Below are 24,500 nucleotides of genomic sequence, written 5' to 3' on the forward strand. Positions count from 1 at the left end.
TTTGCTTCCGCTGCCTTTTACCTTGTTGTTGTTATTAATTGGTTATCGCTTCCTTTCACTGTTCTTGAGCCAGGGGTCTATTGGAAACAACCTCTCCACCTTCATAAGATATAGGTAAGGTATGCGTATACATTACCCTCCCTAGGCCTCACTTGTAGGATTCCACTGGGTTTGTTGTTGTTATTCTTTGTTTTAATGGTTTGTTTGGTTATCGGAGTCACAGAAGGTAATAATAATCTTACTATGTCCGCACCACATTCATTTGTTGTTATCCTTCGTCTTCTTATCTTTCTTTTTTGAACTAGTATCTTGTTAACCAGAAGTGGAAGGGGAAGATACTTCTCTTCATTATGAAACTCAAACAAAGAGGAAAGCATTCCCTCCTTTCAACTATCATTTTTGTTTTATTGAAAGTTTTCACTGCCAGTCTTTAAGACAAGAAAGGAGCAAAAAAAATTGACAGGGCATTTAGACATTCTCAGACCTGTATAAAATACTAAAAGGATGTCATTGTTCAGCAGATTGAGGCTTTAACTGCTAATGAAAATGCCTTCATTTCTTTACATCTTTATAAGGCAGGAAACGAGAATTAAACAGGCCATTTGGATGGGAAGAAATTGCCTAGTGCTATAACAAAAAAATGTAAAAAGAGATTACAGAAAAATAGAATTTCTAGTAACAAAATTGTCTTCACCACTCTAGATATACAACTCTTCATGCTTGGAGAGTATCCAAGCCCGTGAGGGGTAAATATGCTCCGGTATTCCACTATTCCTCCTATAAAACACAGCCTGCGAAGGGCCTCATCAAAGAATGACTTCTACAGTACATTAATCAACAGTGTGATGTCACATCGCCTCAACGGCTTCTTCCACCTGTGGCTGGCGCTTAGGTCGACCACATCGTCTTACATCTTTACTTAACAAAAGCTTCAAAGCTTTTTCCAGGGTAATGTCTTTGGGATTCAAGTTCTGTAACCAAAATCAGTACAGGCAACATTAGTATCCATTTACAACCTCCAAACAAACTAAAAAAGAATAGAAGGTAAGCAACAACAACAGCAACGACCCAGTAAAAACTCACAAAGTGGGGTCTGGGGAGGGTAGTGTGTACGCAGACCTTACCCCTATCCCGATGGGGCAAAGAGGCAGTTTCCGATAGACCCTCGGAAACAAATTTATCAGCTATGCCCCCCCAATCCCAGCACCAAGAATTTCTCATGGAAAAAAGAAAGAAACAGTAAATTATACCGTTAACCTACTTCAAAGTCATTCAATTAGTCATTGATCTAGTTGAAATTTGTAGTGACTTTATTCACTTCTAAATTACTCCCAAAAGAAAAAGGGACACTTTATGAAACACGTGTTGTATGATAATTAGCAATAACTAACAGGTAAAACAACATACTGACCAGCATTGATATTCATTGATATGGAGTTACCAGTAGTTGCAGAAATATTTGTAATTAGTAATCAGTAATCAGTAATCAGCAAAAGCAGCAGCTTCATCTCGTAACGGAATAGATGTATAAACTGAACCTTTCAAATGAATTCCCTTTCAGTACAACCATTGATGAGTGATAAGAAATGCGAGGACAAAGTTCCAAATTAACACTTGGAACAAAAACCTAATGGAAGATACTAGCAGAAAGGTTCGCGAAAAAATGTTGTTTCTTCAGTTAGGCAGGTTCTGCCCTCATAAAAACTACTTTACCAACTATTGTTTCTCAAATACAAGTAGTGGATATTGTGAGGCCATACAACAACACTAGAGTACTCTTAAGGCTGATATACAGGAATACCAAGTCATACTAACAAATGCTTGTGCGACCAGTCTTTAAATTGCGGTTATTCCTAATAAGCAATTATGAACAAGCAATTAATTCCCTAAAAAGATTAAGCATAAAGTTATCAGTTATTCTGATGACTGAAAAGAAAGAAACTTTGATACCGGAATTCTAGACAGAAAGGAGACACTTCTACAAAATCCATTACTTCTCACTAGATTAAGCACAAAGTTATAGAAGTCTAATGATTATGAATTGGGAGAAAATACTTAAAGTACTCCGTGATAGATGCTTTTTCCTGCTTCAGTCTCAAGCATCATCAATTTATACTAGTAAAGCGACATTTTGAAAACTGGAGAGCCAGACAACACGAACTTCACTTTTTCATCCATCAAGAATGCAGGAGATCTATGATGCTGTAATTGTGCCATCACTTTTTATCATATCATTATTGATTCCACTAAAATTTTCTCTGATAAATACCTTATAATTACAGTTAACAGGGGTAAAGCACCAGTCTTTGTTTATTCAGCAGCAAGCTAGCATATCAAAACAAGGTTCGAGTGAACCAAACCTTGGGTACTGGAGCAATTGTTCGCCTATGTCTGATTGTAAATCCAAACTTTGCAAGCTTTAAAACGACAGGCTGGTCATCATCTGGATGGTTTCCCTATAAACAAGACCCATTCATCATTTGTATGCAAACTGATAACCAGTGATAGAGAAATCTAAAACTGAAGACAAATAATTTTTAAAAAAAGGGAGACACATTCAAACATACCAATGTTACAGGGTAACGCAGTAACTCCAGGGCATCTTCCAAGGTAACAGAAGTGATATCCTTCACCTAGATCATGAAAAATGCATTTACATCACTGCCAATCTAGAAAAATTGTTGGTTTTTTTAAAAGATGGGACATCAAAAAGATTAAAAGTATTAATTGAAAACGTCTCTCAATAATTTTATTAAGTATAATAAGGCTTTAAATAGCCAACTTAAAAACAGAATCTGCAGAAAAATCTGCATAAGAAGAATTTAAAAATCTCAAAATATCTCAACAAACCTAAAAAATCTAACTGAAATTTGAATTCAAGAAAGTAGATTTATCTTAAAACTAAGTAACTTATTATGCTAAAAAAGTTACTGCAGTAACTGAAAGCAACAAAATTTCAACACTCCTTTGCTTCAGTTGCTGCAATTAAAAAAGTTGCTCCTCCTCAATTCTTGCTTCGGTTGTTTGTCCTTGAGGATTGTTTTGAGCATCGCTGAAATTGCACACTTTTGTAGTACAGTTTTTTTTTTTCTTCTTTCTTTTTCGTCTTATGGTTTTGTGCATGAAGAACACCCTTAGTGATCTTGTCTTATCTGAAATCTCTTTTGAAAGTATTTGATTCTGGACAATGATAGAATTTTCAGGGAGGATTGTTCTTCCTTTACAACATTCAACAAATCATAGGTTTTAAGATATGATTTATTTTCATTGAGCAAATTCGATAGTAATCGCCAGTGAAAGTTTGTGGGGCATTCAAAGAGAGATTGTTGTTTGCCATGTTTGAAAAGGGGTTTAAAAATTGATATTGGTTATAAATAATTTAAAAATGGTTCTTTGGAAGAACTCACAGATCCCGTAAGACCGATGAAGCTCTTGATACCACTGTTGGTTTTTTTAAAAGATGGGGCAGCAAAAAGATTAAAAGTATTGATTGAAAATGTCTCTCAATAATTTTATTAAGCATAACAAGACTTTAAATAGCCAACATAAAAACAGAATCTGCAGAAAAATCTGCATAAGAATTTAAAAATCCCAAAATATCTTAACAAACCTAAAAAATCTAACTGAAATTTGAATTCAAGAAAGTAGATTTATCCTAAAACTAAGTAATTTATTATGTTAAAAAAAGTTATTGCAGTAACTGAAAGCAACAAAATTTCAACAAAAATAAACTTCTCTTTTAACTAAATAAGGAAGGAAATAAGAGCAGTGATCAATAAAAAATTATACTCCAGGTGCAATTATATCAAAATAAAGGTAATTTAGTTCACCTCTACTCATCAGTAGGGGAAAAAAGGCTCCACTCGACGACTTTGGAGCAATTGCTTTTTTATTATTGTAGTATAAATGTGGAAAAATAGTCTTTATACATGTGAAAGAACCAAGTTCCATAAAGTGCTTGTCAAAATACCTGTGAAAGAGAAGCCCGCTTGGGGACGTATCCTTTCTTGTCTTCTCCAAGCTGAACATAGTATCCATATGGTCCATTCTTCAGAAGAACCTAAGGAGAAAGGGAGAACAAACAATTAACTAAAAGTAAAAATCAACTAGTATAACCAGTATTTTGGTCAAAAGATCAACTAGTATAACCAATCGACTGATACATAAAGGGTTGAAGTGGTAACCTTCTCATTTGAAGATGGATGGACACCCAGCAACTTTGGCGGCTCTACATTTCTTTTAGCGTCTTCAGAGGTGATGTCTTCATCCTCTTCACCGTATAATGTCTTGGCAATATACCTAAGAATGAATGTCAAAGCTACATCAGCCAATAACTTGAAAACGATATTGAAAGAGAAGGAAAAAAGTATACAACTATTTTTTTTTGAGAAAGTAAAAATTTATATATTAATAAAAAGACTTCACTAAAAAAGTGAAGTCACCCATATTTGCAAAGAAAGTGCCCATAAAACCTTGGTCATCTCACAAGGAATCTAGAACATCAAAAAATGGATTCATGATCCTCCATAAACTTTCCTTTACAACAAAAATAGAAAAGAGCCAAACATTTCATCTTTATCTTCTGGATGTTAGTGGACTTGTCTTCAAAACATCTTTGGTTTCTCTCTTCCCAGATTGTCCACCATATGCATGCTGGAACTATTCTCCATCTCTCTTTATAGCTAGAAATGTTGCCCTCTTTATTCCAGCAAGTTAGAACATCATTAATTCTTCCCGGCATTGCCCATGAAATTCCCCTTAAGCTGATGAAGATTCTCCATAGTTGTACAGTGAGTTTGCAGTGCAAAAAAAGATGGCTAATTGTCTCTGCCTCCTCTCCACATAAGTAACATCTAGAACACAGGTGGAATCCTCTTTTGATTAAGTTGTCATGTGTTAGTCCTGCCTCTTTTGCCAGTATCCATGTAAAGCAAGCAACCTTGTATGGAATTTTTACTTTCCATATCATCTTTCATGGCCAACAACCATCCTGGTCGTTAGACAAGTTGAATTCCTTGTAGGCAGACCCAACAGAAAGCCTACCCTGCCTATTTCTTTGCCATACGATAAGATCTTGATTAGAGTTGGTACCACTGAATCGCTCCAAAGTATTGTAAAAGTCAGTTACTCTTTCAATCTCCCAATCATTTAACAATCTTCTGAATGTAAGATTCCATCCCTGATTAGTCCATGCCTCGTGTAATGTCACTTGTTGCTGATTCAAGGAATATATGCCAGGAAAGAGATCCTTCAATGGTCTTTGTCCTAGCCAATTGTCATCCCACAGTGAAATCTTCCTACCATTTCCTACCTTGAACTTGGATTTGTTAATCAGTTTTGGCCATAGATTCCTAATTGACTTCCACACACCGACACCATATGGAGTTCTCACTGATTTGGTTGTCCATTTTTCTTCCATTCCGTATTTCTCTGTAACAACCTCCGTCCACAGTGATTGTTCATCTGCTGCAAACTTCCATAGCCACTTCATCATCAAACTCTGATTCTGAATTCTTATGTTTTTATTCCCAGTCGCCCTGCCTTTTTGCTAGTAGTCACAGAGCTCCAATTAACCAGGTGGAACTTCTTCTTCTCACTGTTGCCTTCCCATAGGAAATTCCTTCTTAAGGCATCAATTCTCTTCACTACATTGACTGGGATTGGAAAAAGAGACATCATATAAGTAGGCAAGACATCTAGTACAGAGTTAATCAGAGTTAGTCTGCCCCCCATAGATAAATCATGATTCTTCCAATTTGCTAGCTTTTTTTCACACTTCTCCAACACTCCATTCCAAATTCCTTTTGACTTACTCTTGGCTCCAAATGGCATCCCCAGATATACAGTAGGCATTTCACCTACATTCCCACCAAGAATACCAGCAAGACTTTGTAATTCCATTACCTCATTTACTGGATAAATGAAGCTTTTGTACCAATTTATGCGTAGTCCAGAAGTGGCTTCAAAAAGAATGAATATCACTCTTAGTACTTTAAGTTGTTCTCTATCAGCTTCACAGAATACCAAAGTATCATCAGCATACTGCAAATGTGAAATCCTCATGTTGCTATCAGCCCGGCAATTCACCTTGAAGCCTCTGATCCAATTGTTTGTCTGTGCTCTTTTTAGCATATCGTTCAAACCTTCCATAGCAATAATGAATAAGAAAGGGGAAAAGGGATCCCCTTGTCTCATACCCCTCTGGGAAGGGAAGAAACCAGCTGGGGCTCCATTAATGAGTACAGAGAAGCTTACAATTGAGATGCAATATTTTATCCCGTTAATCCATCTTCCACCAAAGCCCATTTTCCTTAGTGTTTCAAGCAAAAACTTTCAATTCAAATGATCATATGCTTTCTCTATATCCAGCTTGCATAGTATCCATGGTTCCCTGCTTGTTTTTCTTGTGCCAATGCATTCATTAACTATAAGGACAGTGTCCATGATCTGTCTTCCTCTTATGAAAGCCATTTGTTGAGAATCCACCAGTTTATTGACCACCTTTTTTAGCCTCTCAGTCAGTAACTTGGAGATAATTTTGTATATACTACCTATCAGACTGATAGGCCTGAAATCTCTCAGTTCTTTGGCCCCCAGCTTCTTAGGAATCAGTGCAACAAAAGTGGCATTAAGGCTCTTTTCAAAGATTCCTTGTTCATAAAAAATCTGAACAACAGCTACCACATCCTTTTTAACCACTTCCCAGCAGGTAGTGAAAAAGGCCATTGTGAAACCATCTGGACCTGGTGCTTTGTCACCTGCACATGCTTTAACACTGTCCCATATTTCCTATTCTCCAAATGGACTCTCCAGCATTGAGTTATCCTATGTTGTGATCATCTGTTTGTTTCTGATGGAACCTATTGGCCTTCACTCCTCTTCTTCTGTGTATAGGTTTTGATAGAATCTAATCACCTCCCTCTTGATGTCTTCCGGATTTTGCAGAGATTCCACTTCTACTATCAACTGAGCTATATTATTAAATTTCCTGTGAGCATTGGTTGTTCTGTGGAAGAACTTGGTGTTCTTGTCTCCCTCTTTTAACCAAAGGGCCCTGGATCTCTGTCTCCATGCTACTTCTTCATGATTTGCAATCTCCTCAAATTCCAAGGTCAATGTGGTTTTTGTACATATTTCCTCCTCTGTCAAGTTTCTCCGGTCATGTAACTCCTCCAGCACTGCAAGTTGGTTGAGGATACTTGCTTTCTGTAATGCTAAGTTGTCTTGTAGAGTTTTGCTCCATTCCTTTTAACTTTGTCTTCAAGTATTTAAGCTTCAAAGTTAGAATGAAATCCGGCCTTCCTTCACAGGTGAAAGAATTCCACCATTCTTCAATTCTGTCTTTGAATCCTTCAGTGTGCAACCACCAGTTCTCAAATTTAAAGTATGATTTAACTGGATCCCAACTACCACATTGCAGCATCAATGGGAAATGATCTGAGGTAACTCTCTGAAGCAGTGATTGCTTTATATTTCTAAAATCTTCATTCCAGTCAGCAGAAATCAAGAATCTATCCAATATGGCTGCTATTATATGTCTGTCCCCTTTTCTCCATGTGTACTCTCCTCCTGATAATTGGATGTCTCCCAGTTCCAAGTCTTCAATGAAGTTTGAAAAGTCAGTCATAGCTCTTGTGAATCTGGAACAATTTTTCTTCTCTGATGGGTACCTTACAGTATTGAAGTCCCCACATACCACCTAAGGTCCATTAAAGAGACCTCTTGCACCTGCTAGCTCCCACCATACTTCCTCCCTCTTTTTTCTATCATTAGGAGCATACACAGCTGAAAGATGCCATGTATATTCCTGAGTCTTGCCTGAAAATTTACATGTAACTATATGTGATCCAACACAACATACCTCTCTCTTCCATATTCTACTATCCCACATTACTACAATACCCCCTCTAGTCCCACTAGCTTCCAGCTGAGCAAATTTCACCCATCTATGACCCCATAATTCTTTTACAATCTCCTTAATATCCCCTTCTATTTTAGATTCTTGGAAGCAAAAGATTTCTGCCTTCCAGCTGAGTATCAAACTTTTAATCAATCTCCTTTTCCTGACTCTATTAAGTCCCCTAACATTCCATGATATGATATTCACTGACATTGGCTATGGCTGATGATGCTTCCCCTTGCTTCTAGTTCCATTGCTCTTGAAATTACTTCCAATATCCAGACCTTTCAGCTCTTTGAATCCCTTCTTCTTTGTAGTCTGGACAACCTAAGTAACTTCTTTCCCTTTGTTCGCTTGCCTTCTGTTGTAAATTTTCATGTAAAGTTCCAATGTTTCTCTCTCACATCCACTAAAATCCACCCCAAATTCTTTGCTCAATTTGATGATATTCTGATGCACCCAAATTGATGCTTCAAATTCCAAGTCTTCTTCCGCCTCTAAGTTTTGATGGTTTAGAGGCACAACTTCTTCAACTGCCCAATCCACAAACATATCAGATTCTTTTGACTGCATGTGCATGTTGTTGTATTCCTCTGAATTTTGTCCCTTCCCTTCGTGCTCAGCAAGAATCAACATTGCATTATCTTCAGGAATAGCTTCTTGTTGATTTTCTTTATCTCTCTCATCCTCCCTCTCTTTTTCCTCTTCTTCTGAGCTGACGATGTTGTTGCTCTCATTTGGTTCCTCCAAAACAACGGTTATTTGATTTACCACAGAAGGTTCAAACTGAATAGCTGTTATCTCTTCATTAAAGGGATCTGGCATGTGTTTTGTCAATGGTGTTTTAAAAGCCTTCTCTTCAGATATAATTTGAGCCAATGAATCTGGGCCCAAATCCTTTTTGTTGTAGTGCTGCGAAGCCTATTAGCATTCATTAAAGAGTCACATGACTGGTCAGTTGCTCTTTTAGGGATAGGCTGAACCTGTTTTGAGCTACCCACATGTCCCATCAAAACACATGTAGCTACTCCCTCTGCTGGCTGCTTGACTGCAGCACCGCCGTACGTACCCACCGAAGCTTCACACCAGATCTCAATCTCAAAAACTACCCCTCACATTCTATTTTCACTGTTTTTGGTACTGCAGATCCATTTCCTCTCACCTTTATTCTTGCCCATTTCAAATGATTTTTTAGTTCTGTTTCCTCCTCAGTTTCAATCCAGCCACCCCAAAATTCCCCAACTTCTTTGAAAACTTTTTGAGACCATAGATGTAGTGGAAGTCCTACTAGTCTAATCCATACATGATTCATCATTTTATTTCTTGGAACAGACCCCACCATCGAATTCCACCATTGGAGCTTAACTTTGTGTTTCTTCCAATACCATTCGCTTCTCAATATATGGTCGGTGATTAGCTTCGAAGGGAATTCGAAGAGAAACCTATTTTGGTGCATCTCGTAAATGTTGATACCATGTGCTTGCTTCCAAGAATTTGCTGCCCATTTACGAACTTCCGATAAGGTTGCAATTTCGGAGCTTCTTCTGTAATGAATCCCACCAGGCACCTACCTAGCGGATCGTTGTGTGTTAAATCTCCAGAAATGTGTATAATAACGCATCTAAATGATCTTGTAACGAAGTACCTGGCCCCATCTTAAATGTGTGAAGACGCCGTTGTAACAACATTCTTGTTGTCACTGATCGGTCTTGGTATAGCCCTTCTAGCTTTTCCCACAACTGTTTGGCCGTCTCTTCGGTACCCGTACTCACTTCACAAAGCACGTTAGGTGCAAGGGATAGTTGGATTGCACTCAATGCATCCCCTTCAATCTTCTCCTTGTCGGGAGCTGATATATCCGTAGGATACTTTCCGTCAATAGCATGGATTGAACCTTCCCTCCGCAGTAACGCCATCATCTGGATCTTCCAGATATTGAAGTTGTTGCGTCCATTGAATCTATCAATTTCAAACTTCATGGAACTCATATTTGCTTGTTCTTTCTCCTTGGATCGTTAAAGAATCCTGTCGCTCTGATACCAATTGTTAGCGGAAACGTAAAAGAAAGAACACAAGATTTAACGTGGTTCGGATCAAAATAATCCTACGTCCACCAGAGAACAATTGCCCTTTTAATATTAACAAAGGAAGGGGAGATTTCCCAATTACACTTAAGAGAATTTCTCTCTTAACTCTCTACTCACTACAATGTATTGTATTATTTTGGGATGATTTCTACAAGTGAAGGAGTGCATCTATTTATAGAGGTAAAGACCTCCTCTTGATGTCATTGGTGACATCAAACTACCTCCTCTTGATGTCATGGGTGACATCAAAGGAGGAAGCTTCCTCCTAGCATCCACACCAACTCTTTCCACCAACTCTTCCAATTGGCATGCCATTGTTGACTAAACATAAACCAACATTTTCAGCATGCCATTGTTGACTAAACATAAACCAACATTTTCAATCTCCACCTTGGTTTGCGTTTCGAGCGTGTGAACAACTCTGGCCAAAACTTCTAAGCTTACTGGGCAACCCCGTTGTAAGAAACAAGAAGAATCAAACCATTGTTGAACATACCACCTCCACCTAGCAACTGTTCTCTTCGGAGTTGCATCAGTTGATGCACACCCCCGCCAAGTCCTTGCAGTGTGCAAACTTAGCGAGCGGGACTATCTTGGTCAACATGTCTGCAGCATTATCGTCTGTGATAACCTTCACGACCTTGATAGTTCCCTCATCAATAACATCTCGAATAAAATGAAATCTGACATCAATGTGTTTAGTGCGCTCATGAAATCTCTGATTTTTCATTAGATGAATAGCACTCTGACTATCACATCTAAGAGTTGATTCCAGCTGAACCAAACTCAATTCCGCTACTAAACTTTTCAACCAGATAGCTTCCTTTACCGCCTCCGCTGCTGCCATGTATTCTGCTTCTGTCGTAGACAAAGCGACAATCGACTGCAAAGTCGACTTCCAACTGACGGCACTGCCAACGAGGGTAAAGATGTATCCAGTTGTGGACCTTCTTCTGTCAAGATCTCCTGCATAGTCAGAATCCACATAACCGAGAATTGAAATACCTGTACCACTTTTTCGAAAGGTAAGACCAACACCAGAAGCTCCTTTGAGATATCTCAATATCCACTTGACAGCTTCCCAATGCCTCTTTCCTGGGTTGGACATGTATCTACTTACCACACTTACAGATTGAGCAATATCTGGACGTGTGCATACCATAGCATACATAATACTACCAACTGCACTGGCATAAGGAATCTTTGACATATGCTCCACCTCATCCTCGGACTGAGGCATTTGTGACTCTGAAAGTTTAAAATGAGGAGCTAATGGTGTACTTACAGGCTTGCACGTTTGCATATTGAATCTCTCGAGAACCCTTTCAATATACCTCTTCTGAGAAAGATGTACAACATCGTCTTCTCTTGAAATCTCCATACCAAGGATTTTCTTTGCAGCTCCTAAATCCTTCATGTCAAATTCCTTACTCAACAGTTTCTTCAAAGCATTTATCTCTGTAATGTTGTTAGCAGCAATAAGCATATCATCAACATACAACAGTAAATAAATCATTGAGTTACCAGACATCTTCTTGTGATACACACAGCTATCAAATGCACTCCTTGAGAATTCATGTGTAGTCATGAATGCATCAAACCTCTTGTACCACTGTCTAGGGGATTGCTTCAAACCATACAAAGACTTCTTTAGTTGGCATACGTGATCTTCTTTTCCCTCAGCTAGGAAACCTTCAGGCTGATCCATATAGATTGTCTCTTCTAGATCACCGTGTAAGAAAGCAGTTTTGACATCAAGCTGTTGAAGCTCCAAGTCAAATTGGGCAACCAATGCTAGTAGCACGCGAATTGAGCTATGCTTCACGACTGGAGAGAAAATCTCATTGTAGTCAATTCCCTCCTTCTGACTGAATCCTTTTGCAACCAATCTCGCCTTGAACCTAGCATCTTCCACTTCAGGAATTCCCTCTTTCTTTCGGTAGACCCACTTGCATCCAACTGTCCTCTTCCCCTTTTGTCTTTTCACTAAGACCCATGTCTGATTCTTGTGAAGAGACTCCATCTCTTCAGTCATGGCTAACCGCCATTGTGCGGCATCCTTGCAAGAAGTTGCTTCAATATACGAGGAGGGCTCCAGATCTTTAATCTCTTCTTGTGCAGCTACGAACGCATATGCAATCAAGTTTGCTTGATTTATAAGGCGTTCCGGTTCTCGTGTTTGCCTCTTCTCCCTCCCCTTCGCAATTGTGTATGGTTCATTGACAGCAAGTTCTTCAACGCCTACATCTTCTGACTCATCTTTAACCTGAGTCTCTTGATCCTTTTCCTTGGCAAGCTCCACCGGAAGCTCCACCTGCTCGTTGTTCTTGTTTCCTGAAAACTCCACGGAAACTTTACGGGGATCAAGTATAGAGGATTCATCGAAGGTGACATCTCTACTAACTATAAATTTGAGTAAAGACAAACACCAAAGTTTGTACCCTTTTACTCCATCCACATACCCTACGAATATGGCCTTCTTAGCCCTTGGTTCAAGCTTTCCTTCATTAACGTGATAATAAGCTGGACACCCAAATACTCGTAAGTATGAATAGTTAGAGGGTTCACCTGACCATACCTCATTCGGAGTCTTAAAGTCAATTGCCGATGCTGGAGATCGATTGACAATATGAGCAGCAGTGTGAACTGCTTCAGCCCAAAATACTTTGGACATTTTGGCTTGTAGGAGCATACAACGAGCCTTTTCAAGAAGAGTTCTGTTCATTCTCTCGGCAACTCCATTCTGCTGTGGGGTATGCCTGACAGTCCTATGTCTTGAGATCCCATGAACCTTGCAGAATTCATTAAACTCTTCATTGCAAAACTCCAAGCCATTGTCTGTGCGAAGATACTTGATTTTCCGCTCCATTTGATTTTCAACCAAAATCTTCCACTCTTTAAATGCTTCAAAAGCATCACTTTTTGCCTTCAAAAAATACACCCAAACCTTTCGTGAGAAATCATCAATAAAAATGAGAAGATACCTCTTTCCGCCCTTCGATGGAAGTTTAGAAGGACCCCATAAATCTGAATGGATGTAGTCTAGCACTCCTCTTGTCTTGTGTTTGCCAGTGCTGAAGCTGACCTTCTTCTGCTTCCCTAGAACGCAGTGCTCACAGAAGTCAAGCGTGCTGATCTTCTCACCTTCCAAAAGTTTACGATTGCTCAACATCTCCAGTCCACGTGCGCTCATATGACCCAGTCTCATGTGCCATAGTCTTGCCTTGTCATCATTAGATAACTGCACTGTAGATGCATTTGCAGAGCCAACAATGGTGCTTCCGGCCAATGTGTAAAGGCCGTTCTCCAGCTTGCCTTTCAGCATGACTAAAGAACCTTTAGTCACCTTCATAGTTCCTGCTTCGCTCATGTACCTGTAGCCTTGTTCATCCAGAGTACCCAAGGAGATCAAATTCTTCTTCAGATCAGGAACATGACGGACTTGTGTAATAGTCCTCACGATTCCATCATGGCAGCGAACCCGAACTGAGCCAATGCCAACTATTGCACAAGTTGCATTATTGCCCATTACTACGGTTCCTCCACTTTTCTCGTAGCTGCTAAACCAGTCTTTTCGGAACGTCATATGCAGAGTACAAGCAGAGTCTAACACCCATTTGTTTTCATAACTACTATTATTATTACACGATGTTGTTAGTACATAATCATTATCAAAATTATGTACCTGTTCAACTGTAGATGCACTCGCCTTTTCCTTGGACTTTGACATTGGGCAATCTCGTTCAAAGTGCCCCTTCTTGCCACAACCCCAACACTCTGTATTCTTCTTGTTCACACGAGACTTTGATCTGTGCTTTGATTTGGTCTTTCCCTGTTGGCTAGTCCGGCCTCTTACAAAGAGGCCACTTGCCTGGTCATCTCTATCTCCTTCAATGTGCCTCCGCACATCACTAGAGTTAAGTGCCTGCCGCACTTGCTCAAGCTTGATAGGCTCCTTGCTATACATCATTGAATTCTCAATATCACGATATCCTGAAGTCAATGAAAATAGCAAAGCACATGCAAGCGTCTCCTCCTCCCTTTTAATTCCTGCAATCTGTAAGTCCATGACAAGTTTATTAAACGCATCTAAATGATCTTGTAACGAAGTACCTGACCCCATCTTAAATGTGTGAAGACGTCGTTGTAACAACATTCTTGTTGTCACTGATCGGTCTTGGTATAGCCCTTCTAGCTTTTCCCACAACTGTTTGGCCGTCTCTTCGGTACCCGTACTCACTTCACAAAGCACGTTAGGTGCAAGGGATAGTTGGATTGCACTCAATGCATCCCCTTCAATCTTCTCCTTGTCGGGAGCTGATATATCCGTAGGATACTTTCCGTCAATAGCATGGATTGAACCTTCCCTCCGCAGTAACGCCATCATCTGGATCTTCCAGATATTGAAGTTGTTGCGTCCATTGAATCTATCAATTTCAAACTTCATGGAACTCATATTTGCTTGTTCTTTCTCCTTGGATCGTTAAAGAATCCTGTCGCTCTGATACCAATTGTTAGCGGAAACGTAAAAGAAAGAACACAAGATTTAACGTGGTTCGGATCAAAATAATCCTACGTCCACCAGAGAACAATTGCCCTTTTAATATTAACAAAGGAAGGGGAGATTTCCCAATTACACTTAAGAGAATTTCTCTCTTAACTCTCTACTCACTACAATGTATTGTATTATTTTGGGATGATTTCTACAAGTGAAGGAGTGCATCTATTTATAGAGGTAAAGACCTCCTCTTGATGTCATTGGTGACATCAAACTACCTCCTCTTGATGTCATGGGTGACATCAAAGGAGGAAGCTTCCTCCTAGCATCCACACCAACTCTTTCCACCAACTCTTCCAATTGGCATGCCATTGTTAACTAAACATAAACCAACATTTTCAGCATGCCATTGTTGACTAAACATAAACCAACATTTTCAGTAGGATTTTCCCGTTGGATAGGATGAGCAATTGATTTGTCAGCAATAAATGTTGTTAGAAAGTCCCCGGAATCTTGTGTTCTATCGCCGGAAAATAGGAAAGTGTTCAGAATTTGGTGAAACTGGAATGGGTCTGGTCGGACACGCTTAGTGATTAGGCTGAGTGGAGAAATTTTTTTGAAAAGAGGCCCGAAATCTAGTATTTTGTCGCCGAAAAATAGAACAGTATTCAGATTTTGATGAAAAGGGGATGGGTTGGGTCGGAAAAGGCTGTTGAGCAGGCTGGTTGAAGAAAAAAATTTGAAAAGTGGTCGGGATTAGCCACACGCGCCGGCGCGTGGCTCAGATCTCGCTGGAAAAAGGCTGAACTGTTTCGCGCGTGACGGCGCGTGGAGATCTAGTTGCCGGAAATAAGTGATGGGGTTTGGTCGGTTTGGGGTTGGTTCTCGCTGAGGGAGATGAGGTCGTCGGAAAAAGTATGTAGCAAAGCATCTACGATAGCTTTACATATCACTATTCTTGAGAGAGTTTGGTCATTAGCCTTTTCCTGATAAAACTTAATCTTCTGCCAAAAAAAAGTTGAACTTTCTGTCTGTCCTACGTACACACGAAACTCTAACTGATAGGAGCTATTCTACCTCAAGGCAAAACCTGGTGGCTTTTTATCCCGTAGGGGTGCGGAAGAAGAAAATGTTCAGTTACTTACATGATCAGAAACAAAAGAGAGTAAAAGTATACAACTATATTTCTCTTTATTGTTCTGCACTATCAAGATAATAACAAATTCGTTATACTGCTAAGACATTCATAAGTTCATGTGCTTACAACTTACAAGGTGTGATAACTGAAATAAAGATTTAATGCTAGAAATGAACGAACTTTAAGCTTAAGCTAAGGAATACATGCCAAACACATTTGAAGTAGCAACTCAAAGTGCAAAGGATGTAGAAGTTAGAACCAGAGAAAAGGGAAGAGGGGACTCTTGTTTTCCAACTGCTTTGCATGGGATAACAGGAAACCTTTACCTTATCGGAAAAAAGGGATAACAGTACAATATTTAAGGAAGTTCACTGAGACTTAAGGTTTAGAAGGAACCTTCATAAGTGGGAGGTACAGTAATTTCAAAGTCTAGTACTCTGGTTGAATTAGTCTATAAACAAAGTTCTTCACATGACAGCCAGGATTACTGGGAGTCAAGGGCTGGGAGTAGTGGGTTTGTTTTCAGTAAAGTCCTATTGTTAAAAGCTCTAGATCCGAGGGTATAAACCTTTCCACATCTATCGATTTGGATTCCAAGGTGTTAGTATCAAGCGCTTTCCATCATGCCAAAAGCTATAGCTAATAGCAAGGACGCAACTTTATTTCTTAACCAAGCCCACCAAGCAAGCGCCATGTTCGACCATGACTTTGACCCGGGCTACCCTAGCCCTCTCGTGGGCCTTGCCATAGGCAGGATGTTGACGTTACCCAACACCTGCCTCATGCAACATGTTGCTCTTGGGAATTGAACCCACGACCTTGGCTCTAATACCGCTTGTTAAGATCAAGCGCTTACTATCATGCCAAAAGCTATAGCTGATAGCAAGGGCGCAACTTTATTTCTTAACCAAGATCACCAAGCAAGCTCCATGTTCGACCATGACTGTGACCCGGTCTACCCTAGCCCTCTCGTGGGCCTTGCCATAGGCAGGATGTTGGTGTTACCCAACACAAGGGCACCAAGAAGATTGTGTTTGTTCGCTTAATTGGTAGCAAGGAAGACAAAGGGCATGGGATGTTGCTCCATTAGCACTCATGTAGATAATATGGAAAGAGAGGAATAGGAAAGCTTTTGAAGGGACAGAAAATGACTTTGTATATTTGCGGAATAGTTTCTTGTCCCTTATTTCTTTTTTGTGCACCTATGAGATTCTAATTTCTAAGATCAGGTGTCTTTCAAGAGAATCAAATCTCTTTGATTCCAAGGAGATCATTCCAGAGCACGAAGTACTCATTATTTCAGAAGTGTTGCACTCCCTTGAAATGAGTGCAGGTACATCACACCTCCTACGGTTGTTGCCAATGCTCCGAGTGAACCCGAAATAGGCCATGGACTTGGATCTACCAAATGATAAGAATGCCTCTGAGATTCAATCATAAACCACTTTGCTTTGGTTCTATGTAAACCCCTCCTTCACCTTCACCCCCTAAAGTAGTAAAGTAAAAAAGGGCTCTTTGGAGTCTAATTTTCTTTCTATCTGACAGGACAAACAAAGAAATAGGAAGGGATGGTCTTTCATTATAGCATCACTGATATAGCTTCCAGCTGACCCACTGTGCAATTTTTCATCTAATCCTAATCTAACAGCAGAAGATTCCAAATACTTGCCTTAACAAGAGAGAAGTATCTAAATTTTTTGAGACCTGCAACCCATGTATGGTAAATCAAAACATCATTTATGTAAATGCAAAACAAATTCCACACCAACATCTGTGGTATCAGGAGAAGATGAAATGACAGCATTTAAAAGATCCAAAATCTATGGTTGCTCATTACTTACTTGCATTTTGGGTGTTGGTCACAACCTATAAAATAGCCTGCACCAAACCTGCTCACTTTGAAGATTAAAGTTCCCTGAAGACAGCTTGGGCATGTCCTACTTTCATCAGGAAGAGATGCAAACAGAAAATCACCAAACGTTTTCTCCAACATCTTCTCCACCTGATGAATGTGCACATTACCAGTATGTTCACAATACTTGCTAAATCTAGTCCAGTAATCTCTCAAAAGACCTTTCCATTCAGTCAAACCAGCAGAGACATTATCAAGTTCTGTCTCCATGTCGGCAGTGAAGCTATAATCTGTTACTTCAGTAAAGTAATGAGAGAGAAATGCTGATACCATACGCCCACGAAATTCAGGATAGAGTGTTCTCCCCTTGGCAGTGACATAATTCCTATCCTTTAACACTTTTATTGTGGTTGCATAAGTGGAAGGTCTTCCAATGCCGAGCTCCTCCAGCTTTTTAACCAAAGACCCCTCCGAGTATCGTGGTGGAGGCTGAGTGTGGTGTTGCTCAAGTTTTACTTTACCCAAATACATTTGATCCCCAGCAGTTAAATTCCTAAGAGCCTCAAATACTTCAGAACGATCATCCCTCCCACTCTCATTATCTCTCATTGAGTTAGTTTCCACATCCTCGTAGACAGCTTGGTAGCCAGGAAACTGTACTTTTGAGCTTGCAGAACGAAAGATTATGGACTGGTCAGGTTTCCCAATATCAACTTGTATCTGCTCCATCGTAGCAGGTTCCATCTGGCATGCCATGGTACGGGACCATATAAGTTTGTATAGCTTAAGTGCATCATCGTCCAGCACCCCAGCAAGCGTTGAGGGTAGCTTTCGGATATCAGTGGGTCTAATAGCTTCATGGGCCTCTTGAGCATTCTTTACCTTCTTGAAGTATTTACGAGCATTCTTTGATGCAAAATTATGCCCATACCTTTCGCTGATATAGGATTGAATGTCCTTGGTAGCTTCGTCTGAAATGTGCAATCCATCTGTTCTGATATAAGTTATCAATCCTGTTGCCTTGCCATCAGACAACTGGATCCCCTCATAGAGCTTTTGTGCAAGTTTCATCGTATATGTTGATGTAAAATCCAATTTGTTTGCAGCATCTTGCTGAAGTGTTGATGTTATATAAGGAGGAGGAGGGTTTCTCTGCTTTTTGGTTATCTTAGAGCTTATAACTTCAAAATTTGATGCATTTATCTTCTGTTCAATTTCTGTTGCTTCGGTATGAGAGCTAACAGAGAGCTGGTTTAATTTCTTGGAATCAAAATGAGTCAAGTGGGATGACAAAAAGTTATTGGCTAAATCTAGGTTTCTGTTTTTCTTAAACTCAACCAGGACGGTCCAATATTCCTGTGGTTTGAATCCGTCAATTTCCATTTCTCTGTCACATATAAGTGCTAGGGCAGCAGACTGAACCCGACCAGCAGACTGACAACCAGGTAATTTCCTCCATAGCAGTGGAGAAATGTTGAACCCAATCAGGTAATCAAGAGCACGCCTTGCAAGATAAGCATGTACTAGATTTGCATCAATCTCCCTTGGAGACTGCAGGGAAGCTTTGATGGACGATTCAGTAATTTCATTGAAAACAACCCTTGCCACATTAATATCATCACGTAGGGCATCCTGTTGCCGTAACATCTCTATAATGTGCCAGGAAATAGCCTCTCCTTCACGATCAGGATCTGATGCAAGAACAAGATTCTGGGCTCTGAGAATCAATGACAAACAGATAAGAAACTGAACATGACATTGCCTTAAACAGTCCTAGCTACAAAACAACCATTTTATGAAGAAGAAGAAAAAAATTGGAATTTGGTGTATCTTCCATCTTCTCTATGTAACTGGTCAATTGGTTAACTGAATATTGATGAAACTCAGAACAACTGTATTTTTCCCACTATAATCATGATCATTGAAAAAAAAAAGGACATATGAATCACATAATCACCACTAATCCTTCCCAACGTGTTAGTACTTAGTACTATATCAATAGATTGCTAATCAGAAGTTGGAACAACAGATAACATACCCACTTAACGCAACCTTTATGCTCTTGAGATGAGTCCAGGCAGCAGAAGGTACTTCCCAGACCATGCTGAAGTCATCATCTGGTCGGACAGATCCAGACCTTGCAGCCAAGTCCCTGACATGACCATAACTCGGCAGGACTTCAAACATGTCACCAAGGTACCCTTGGATAACTCTCGCCTTTGTGACAGACTCCACCACCAACACAGATTTTGCTGTGGGAGGATATAGTTTTGGCCATGTTTTGTTTCCCGGGGGCTTACTTTTGCTGCTCACATTTGAACTCTGGTTTGGTAATAACTTACTATGAGATGGAAATGCAGATGCCTCATTCAGTTCTCCAAGAGAATTGCTCTCCTTTGTGGTGGATTTCCTTTTCCTGGGAGAGGTTCTTTTCCCTTGGGCCGAGTCAACCTTCGTTGAGACATTACCAACAGGGCCTACTGTGGAAGAACTAACCGGCGAACTAATCTGGAATACTGCAAGGTTAGTGCAGGTAATTATGCAGCGAAATACATCAAAATACTGTAATTCAATTGCGAACCTCTGATACTGCTGGAGATTGCTCATCTTTAGCAGGATTAGACTTCTTTGCTCGGGGAGTCCTAGAAACTTTTGGCTGATCTACTGCATCAGAAGCAACATTTTTATTCTTTTTGCTTCTTGATTGCTTCTTTGCTTTCTCCTTACCCGTGGAAGTTGACTTCCCATTATTACTAAGAGACAGACCTGAAATCTCCAGGTTGACATCCTTCTCATCAACCTTAACAGGGGTGTCTTTTGTAATGACCAGATCAACATTCTTACTAGCTGATTCTTTAGAGGTTGGAGTGCCTTTCTCAGCCACCTTGTCCGGCATAGCATTTCTTCTATGAACAGCCAATTCCTTAGACCGCTCTGAGTGATTCTTGAAATTTTTAAAGAATGTTTTATTTCCGTCACTAACTACTTTTGATCCAACAGTGCCTTTATCTGCTATTGCTCTTGCATCAGGGGAAAAATGCAATTTCCCTTTTGTGTTGTAACACCGTGAACTTATTCCTCCAAATGACCTGAAACTGAAGATAATGGGCATTGGTCTACTGGCTAATCCCTGCTTTGATGGCGGAAGGATACTAAATGCAGAAGAAGATCCAGGCTCATTAGCATAGGTTCTGAGAGAATGAATTTTCCGTTGAGATGTGACTCTTAAATTCATCGGTTGCATAGTTCTGGTCCCACAACATATCCTGGCTTTACGAGACAGTTTCTCAAATCTGTCAACAGCTGCATGCGTCGAACATTGTAAGCAATTTGTCTGATAATTATGCAATGTCCTGTTCTGCAACTTAACCAAAAAAAAAAAATGGGTAAAGTCACTACGGTGGATATCGCAAGAAGGAATTCAGACAAGGGTAAAAATGAGGGTTTCTTTTCCAGACAAGTTCTCTGTTATCTTTTCATCAATCACAAGTGTATAGAACGGGCCAAAACAGATTTTCGAAATTGCCTAATAACCATCATAATGTATATATCTAAAAAATTATAGAAATTCACAAAGTAGGGGAAAAAAGATTGAAAAAAATACAAGGTCCAAAGATTCCTCTGTTTGTGCTACAAAATCTACAAAAAACATTCTTTTTTTCCTTTTTGGCATTAGTTAGGGAACAGAGATAATGGAAAGAGCTCTATCCAGTTTGGTTCACAATAGTGAGTGCTCCTAATCAGAAGTTCAATAGCATAAGCTTACTTCCATGAGAATTAAAGAAAACATTTGCTCTTTAACTCTAACAAGACATGGACAGCAAAAATAATTCAAATGGATTCCGACTGTGTTTCCCCAACCCAACTATAAACTAACAAGAATAAAAACTTTATTCTCTGAACTGCAATGAAATTATGCATCTCAACTCAGTCAAATTACTCCCTATAGTTTTCACCTATTCCATTTTTATTTCAGAGATTCAACTCAAGGAAGTTACATACTAAATAATATCAATGAGAACAAAAAAGAAAAGGAGAAAAGTGAGCATATTGTTGGATTCTACCACTGATAAACTAAGCTTTTTAACCTTTTCAATTTTCTTTCTTGTAATTCTAAATGGTGAATTCAAACAAATGAACTACAAAGTTTTAAACTTTATCTTCAAAATCCAATTCCTGAAAGCAAATACATTATTCATACCATGATGGAGCGGCAGCTAGTAGTTAATAGGTGTTGAACTAATGCCATTCAAAACCCAAAATAGCTAAAACTGGAGAGCATATAACGGAAAGAGCAAAACCATGAATATTGGTCTCAAATAACAATGTAAAAACATCAGCTTTAAATGGTGACTGCTTTTCTGATTCTTGAGCTTTAGAGCTAATTTTAGAAGACCCAAGAAACAGATAATAAATAATAATAATAATGAGACCCTTGTGTGGACTGCAACCTTATGGGGGTGGGGTGGGGTGGGTGGTAGGGGTGGGGGAAGAAGGAGGCAGAGAGTGAAGGGGTTTTTGGGCAAGGAAGAGGATGAGAGGGTTTAGCAGCAGACGACGTTTTTGTACATAAACTAAGATAAATTTCTCTATTTTCCTTTTTTTCTTTTTTCTTTTTCCACTTTATTTTTGTAAACTTATTACTTTTAGCATTTGAATGACTCTCAAAACAAATAACCTGAATGCTGAATAACAGGATATAAACAAATAATAATATACAAATAATTAAATAACTAAAAATACTGTTTTGTTTAGACTCGTTTTAACCATTTTCTCTTTTTATATTTCTTCTATTTTGTTCACTTTATTCTCTTTGACTTCATAAATAAAAAAGCTCTCTCACCTCTTAAATTCAAAATGCCATAATATATTTGTATATTTGTTTAATAATATTATTTTTAATATATTTTCTGAAATTAAAAAAAAAAGAAACATGGTCAACGAGAATTCATATATACCCAAAGTAACAACACCAACTTGTTTAGGATTGAATCCTAATATTTGTTCACGGTAAAGATATTTGCTTAAAAGACAATTATTTCATATAGAATAAAGTAGACTTGAATAGAATGAAATTGTATTTACAAAAATTCATACATTTCTTGCAAGCCTTTCTGCAAAATTTTATTAAGCTTCCTCTAAATTACTGAATACCATGAATATTTTTTTTGGAATAGAGAGATAATACATACCAATAAATCTTTAGGGTTAAAATAGCACGGTTTAGCCAATTTTCGGACTGGTCATTCAAAAATAGTCAGTGTTTGCTAAGTCATTGAAAAATAGCCACTATTTTGCTGCAACAGAGACCGGTCCAGCATAATATACTGGAGTTCGGTGCACCTGTGTATGAACTTCCAGCATATTATGCTGGACCGATATACTTTGCTGGCTCCAGTATAATATACTGAGACTGGAGCACCGATGCTCCAAACTCCAGTTTATTATGCTGGACCGGTATATTATACTGGAACTCCAGTATATTATGCTGGAGTATTTTTCCGGATTTTGAGCAGTGATTTCGTTCAGATTTATCTTTACATGAAAAGTGGCTAAATTTCGATTACTTTTGAAACATGACTATTTTTGAATGACCACCTGTAAATCTGACTATTTTTGAATTTCTCTCATCTTTAGGTGACCACGTTAAGTCAAGTTTTAATTAACGGCAAAGGGTCTGCTATGTCCCTCTACTATTAACAATTGTTTAAAAATGTCCTTCGTTATACTATTTGGCTGTTTAAGTCCCTACCGTTATACTATCACACAAATATACTCCTAATTTTAACGGAGTGCCAGGTGGCAGCTCAGGAACAAAAGGATCTACCCTCTATTTTAATAGCCTGATCCAATTAAAACCCACCCCTAATTTTTTGCCCATTACCGACCCGACCCTTTTGCATCAAATTCAATCCACAGTTCATGGCAAATTGGCCTAATACCGCCATTTTCATCTTCTTCATACCAACTTTTACCATTAAGCTTCATGTTTCACCACTTGATCGAATGAACAATCAGGAAAAAGAAGTAATTCCATGTGGTAGAACATTTTTAGTTTCCTTGTTTTTCAAAGAAAAGGAAATTTCTTCAATTTATTTCTCACTCTAACCGAAATGAAAAAATAATATCTCATGGTTAGAAATTAGGTTTGTGAGATTCCACATTTTTTCAATCAAGGTTTTCGAAAAATGCCATAAAAAGAAGAAAGAAAGATTAGAAAGCATAACTACTCTCGGTTCTTCACAATTTTCGGGTATAATTGTAAAAAAAATTTGAAAACTCATTTGCTTTGGAATTATAAATTTGTTGACAGATTCAAATCTGATGGGGCAATATTTGTTGAGCTTAAAATTGAAGATATCTATTAAATTTGAAGAGCAAAAATTAAATACACCATTGAGCTCTTTTGGGTATTGAATCATTAAATCTGAAATTTTTATATGATTTATTTGTTGGAGTTTTGGTGTTGTTTGAGTCGTGAAGTTGCAAATCACTTAACGAACTGATTTCAATATATTGTTGCTACATGATAAATTTAGAAACCTAATCATTAAGGATATGTATGAAGATGTTCTTTTGAATTTTTTTAAAAGAAAAAAACCCAAAGTTGAGCAAATTGGGTCGGGTAATGCATGGATGAAAAATTAGGGGTTGGTTTTAATTGGATCTTGCTTTTAAAACAAAGGGTGGGTCCTTTTGTTCCTGAGCCGCCACGTGGCACTCCGTTAAAATTAGGGGTATATTTGTGTGATAGTATAACGGTAGGGACTTAAACGGGCAAATAGTAACGAAGGACATTTTTAAACAATTGTTAATAGTAAAGGGACATATTAGACCCTTTACCGTTTAATTAATTTAACTTTTGAAAGCACACTAGTCACAAACTGATAGAGTAATTCTTCTAATTTAACTTGACTATGAATTCTTATAAAATGAAATTTAACATCTTTATTCTAATGTTTAAATTTTTGTTACACGTGTAATGCATTTATTGGTTTAATCACGATTCAGGGTAAAGCTTTCTC

General features: G+C 38.7%; 1 protein-coding gene across 2 annotated transcripts; it reads right to left on the minus strand.

Annotated features, from left to right (window-relative positions):
• Positions 1-467: 467 nt before the first annotated feature.
• On the minus strand, positions 468-22,004 carry LOC104214728 (uncharacterized). Of its 2 annotated transcripts, none has more exons than XM_070168174.1 (9): positions 21,677-22,004; positions 20,057-20,833; positions 19,514-19,983; positions 17,465-19,192; positions 4,185-4,299; positions 3,971-4,060; positions 2,568-2,633; positions 2,361-2,456; positions 468-971 (listed from the first exon to the last, which is right to left on the minus strand). In XM_070168174.1, the coding sequence occupies exons 1-9, from the start codon at positions 21,722-21,724 to the stop codon at positions 849-851; spliced, it is 3,513 nt and encodes a 1,170-aa protein (XP_070024275.1). In that variant the 5' UTR covers positions 21,725-22,004; the 3' UTR covers positions 468-848. The 2 variants fall into 2 exon arrangements, with proteins under 2 accessions (XP_070024275.1, XP_070024274.1); XM_070168173.1 differs by having other exon boundaries at positions 20,057-20,839.
• Positions 22,005-24,500: the final 2,496 nt, after the last annotated feature.

Source organism: Nicotiana sylvestris, chromosome 2, assembly GCF_000393655.2.
Source record: "Nicotiana sylvestris chromosome 2, ASM39365v2, whole genome shotgun sequence".
Taxonomy (NCBI): Eukaryota; Viridiplantae; Streptophyta; class Magnoliopsida; order Solanales; family Solanaceae; genus Nicotiana; species Nicotiana sylvestris.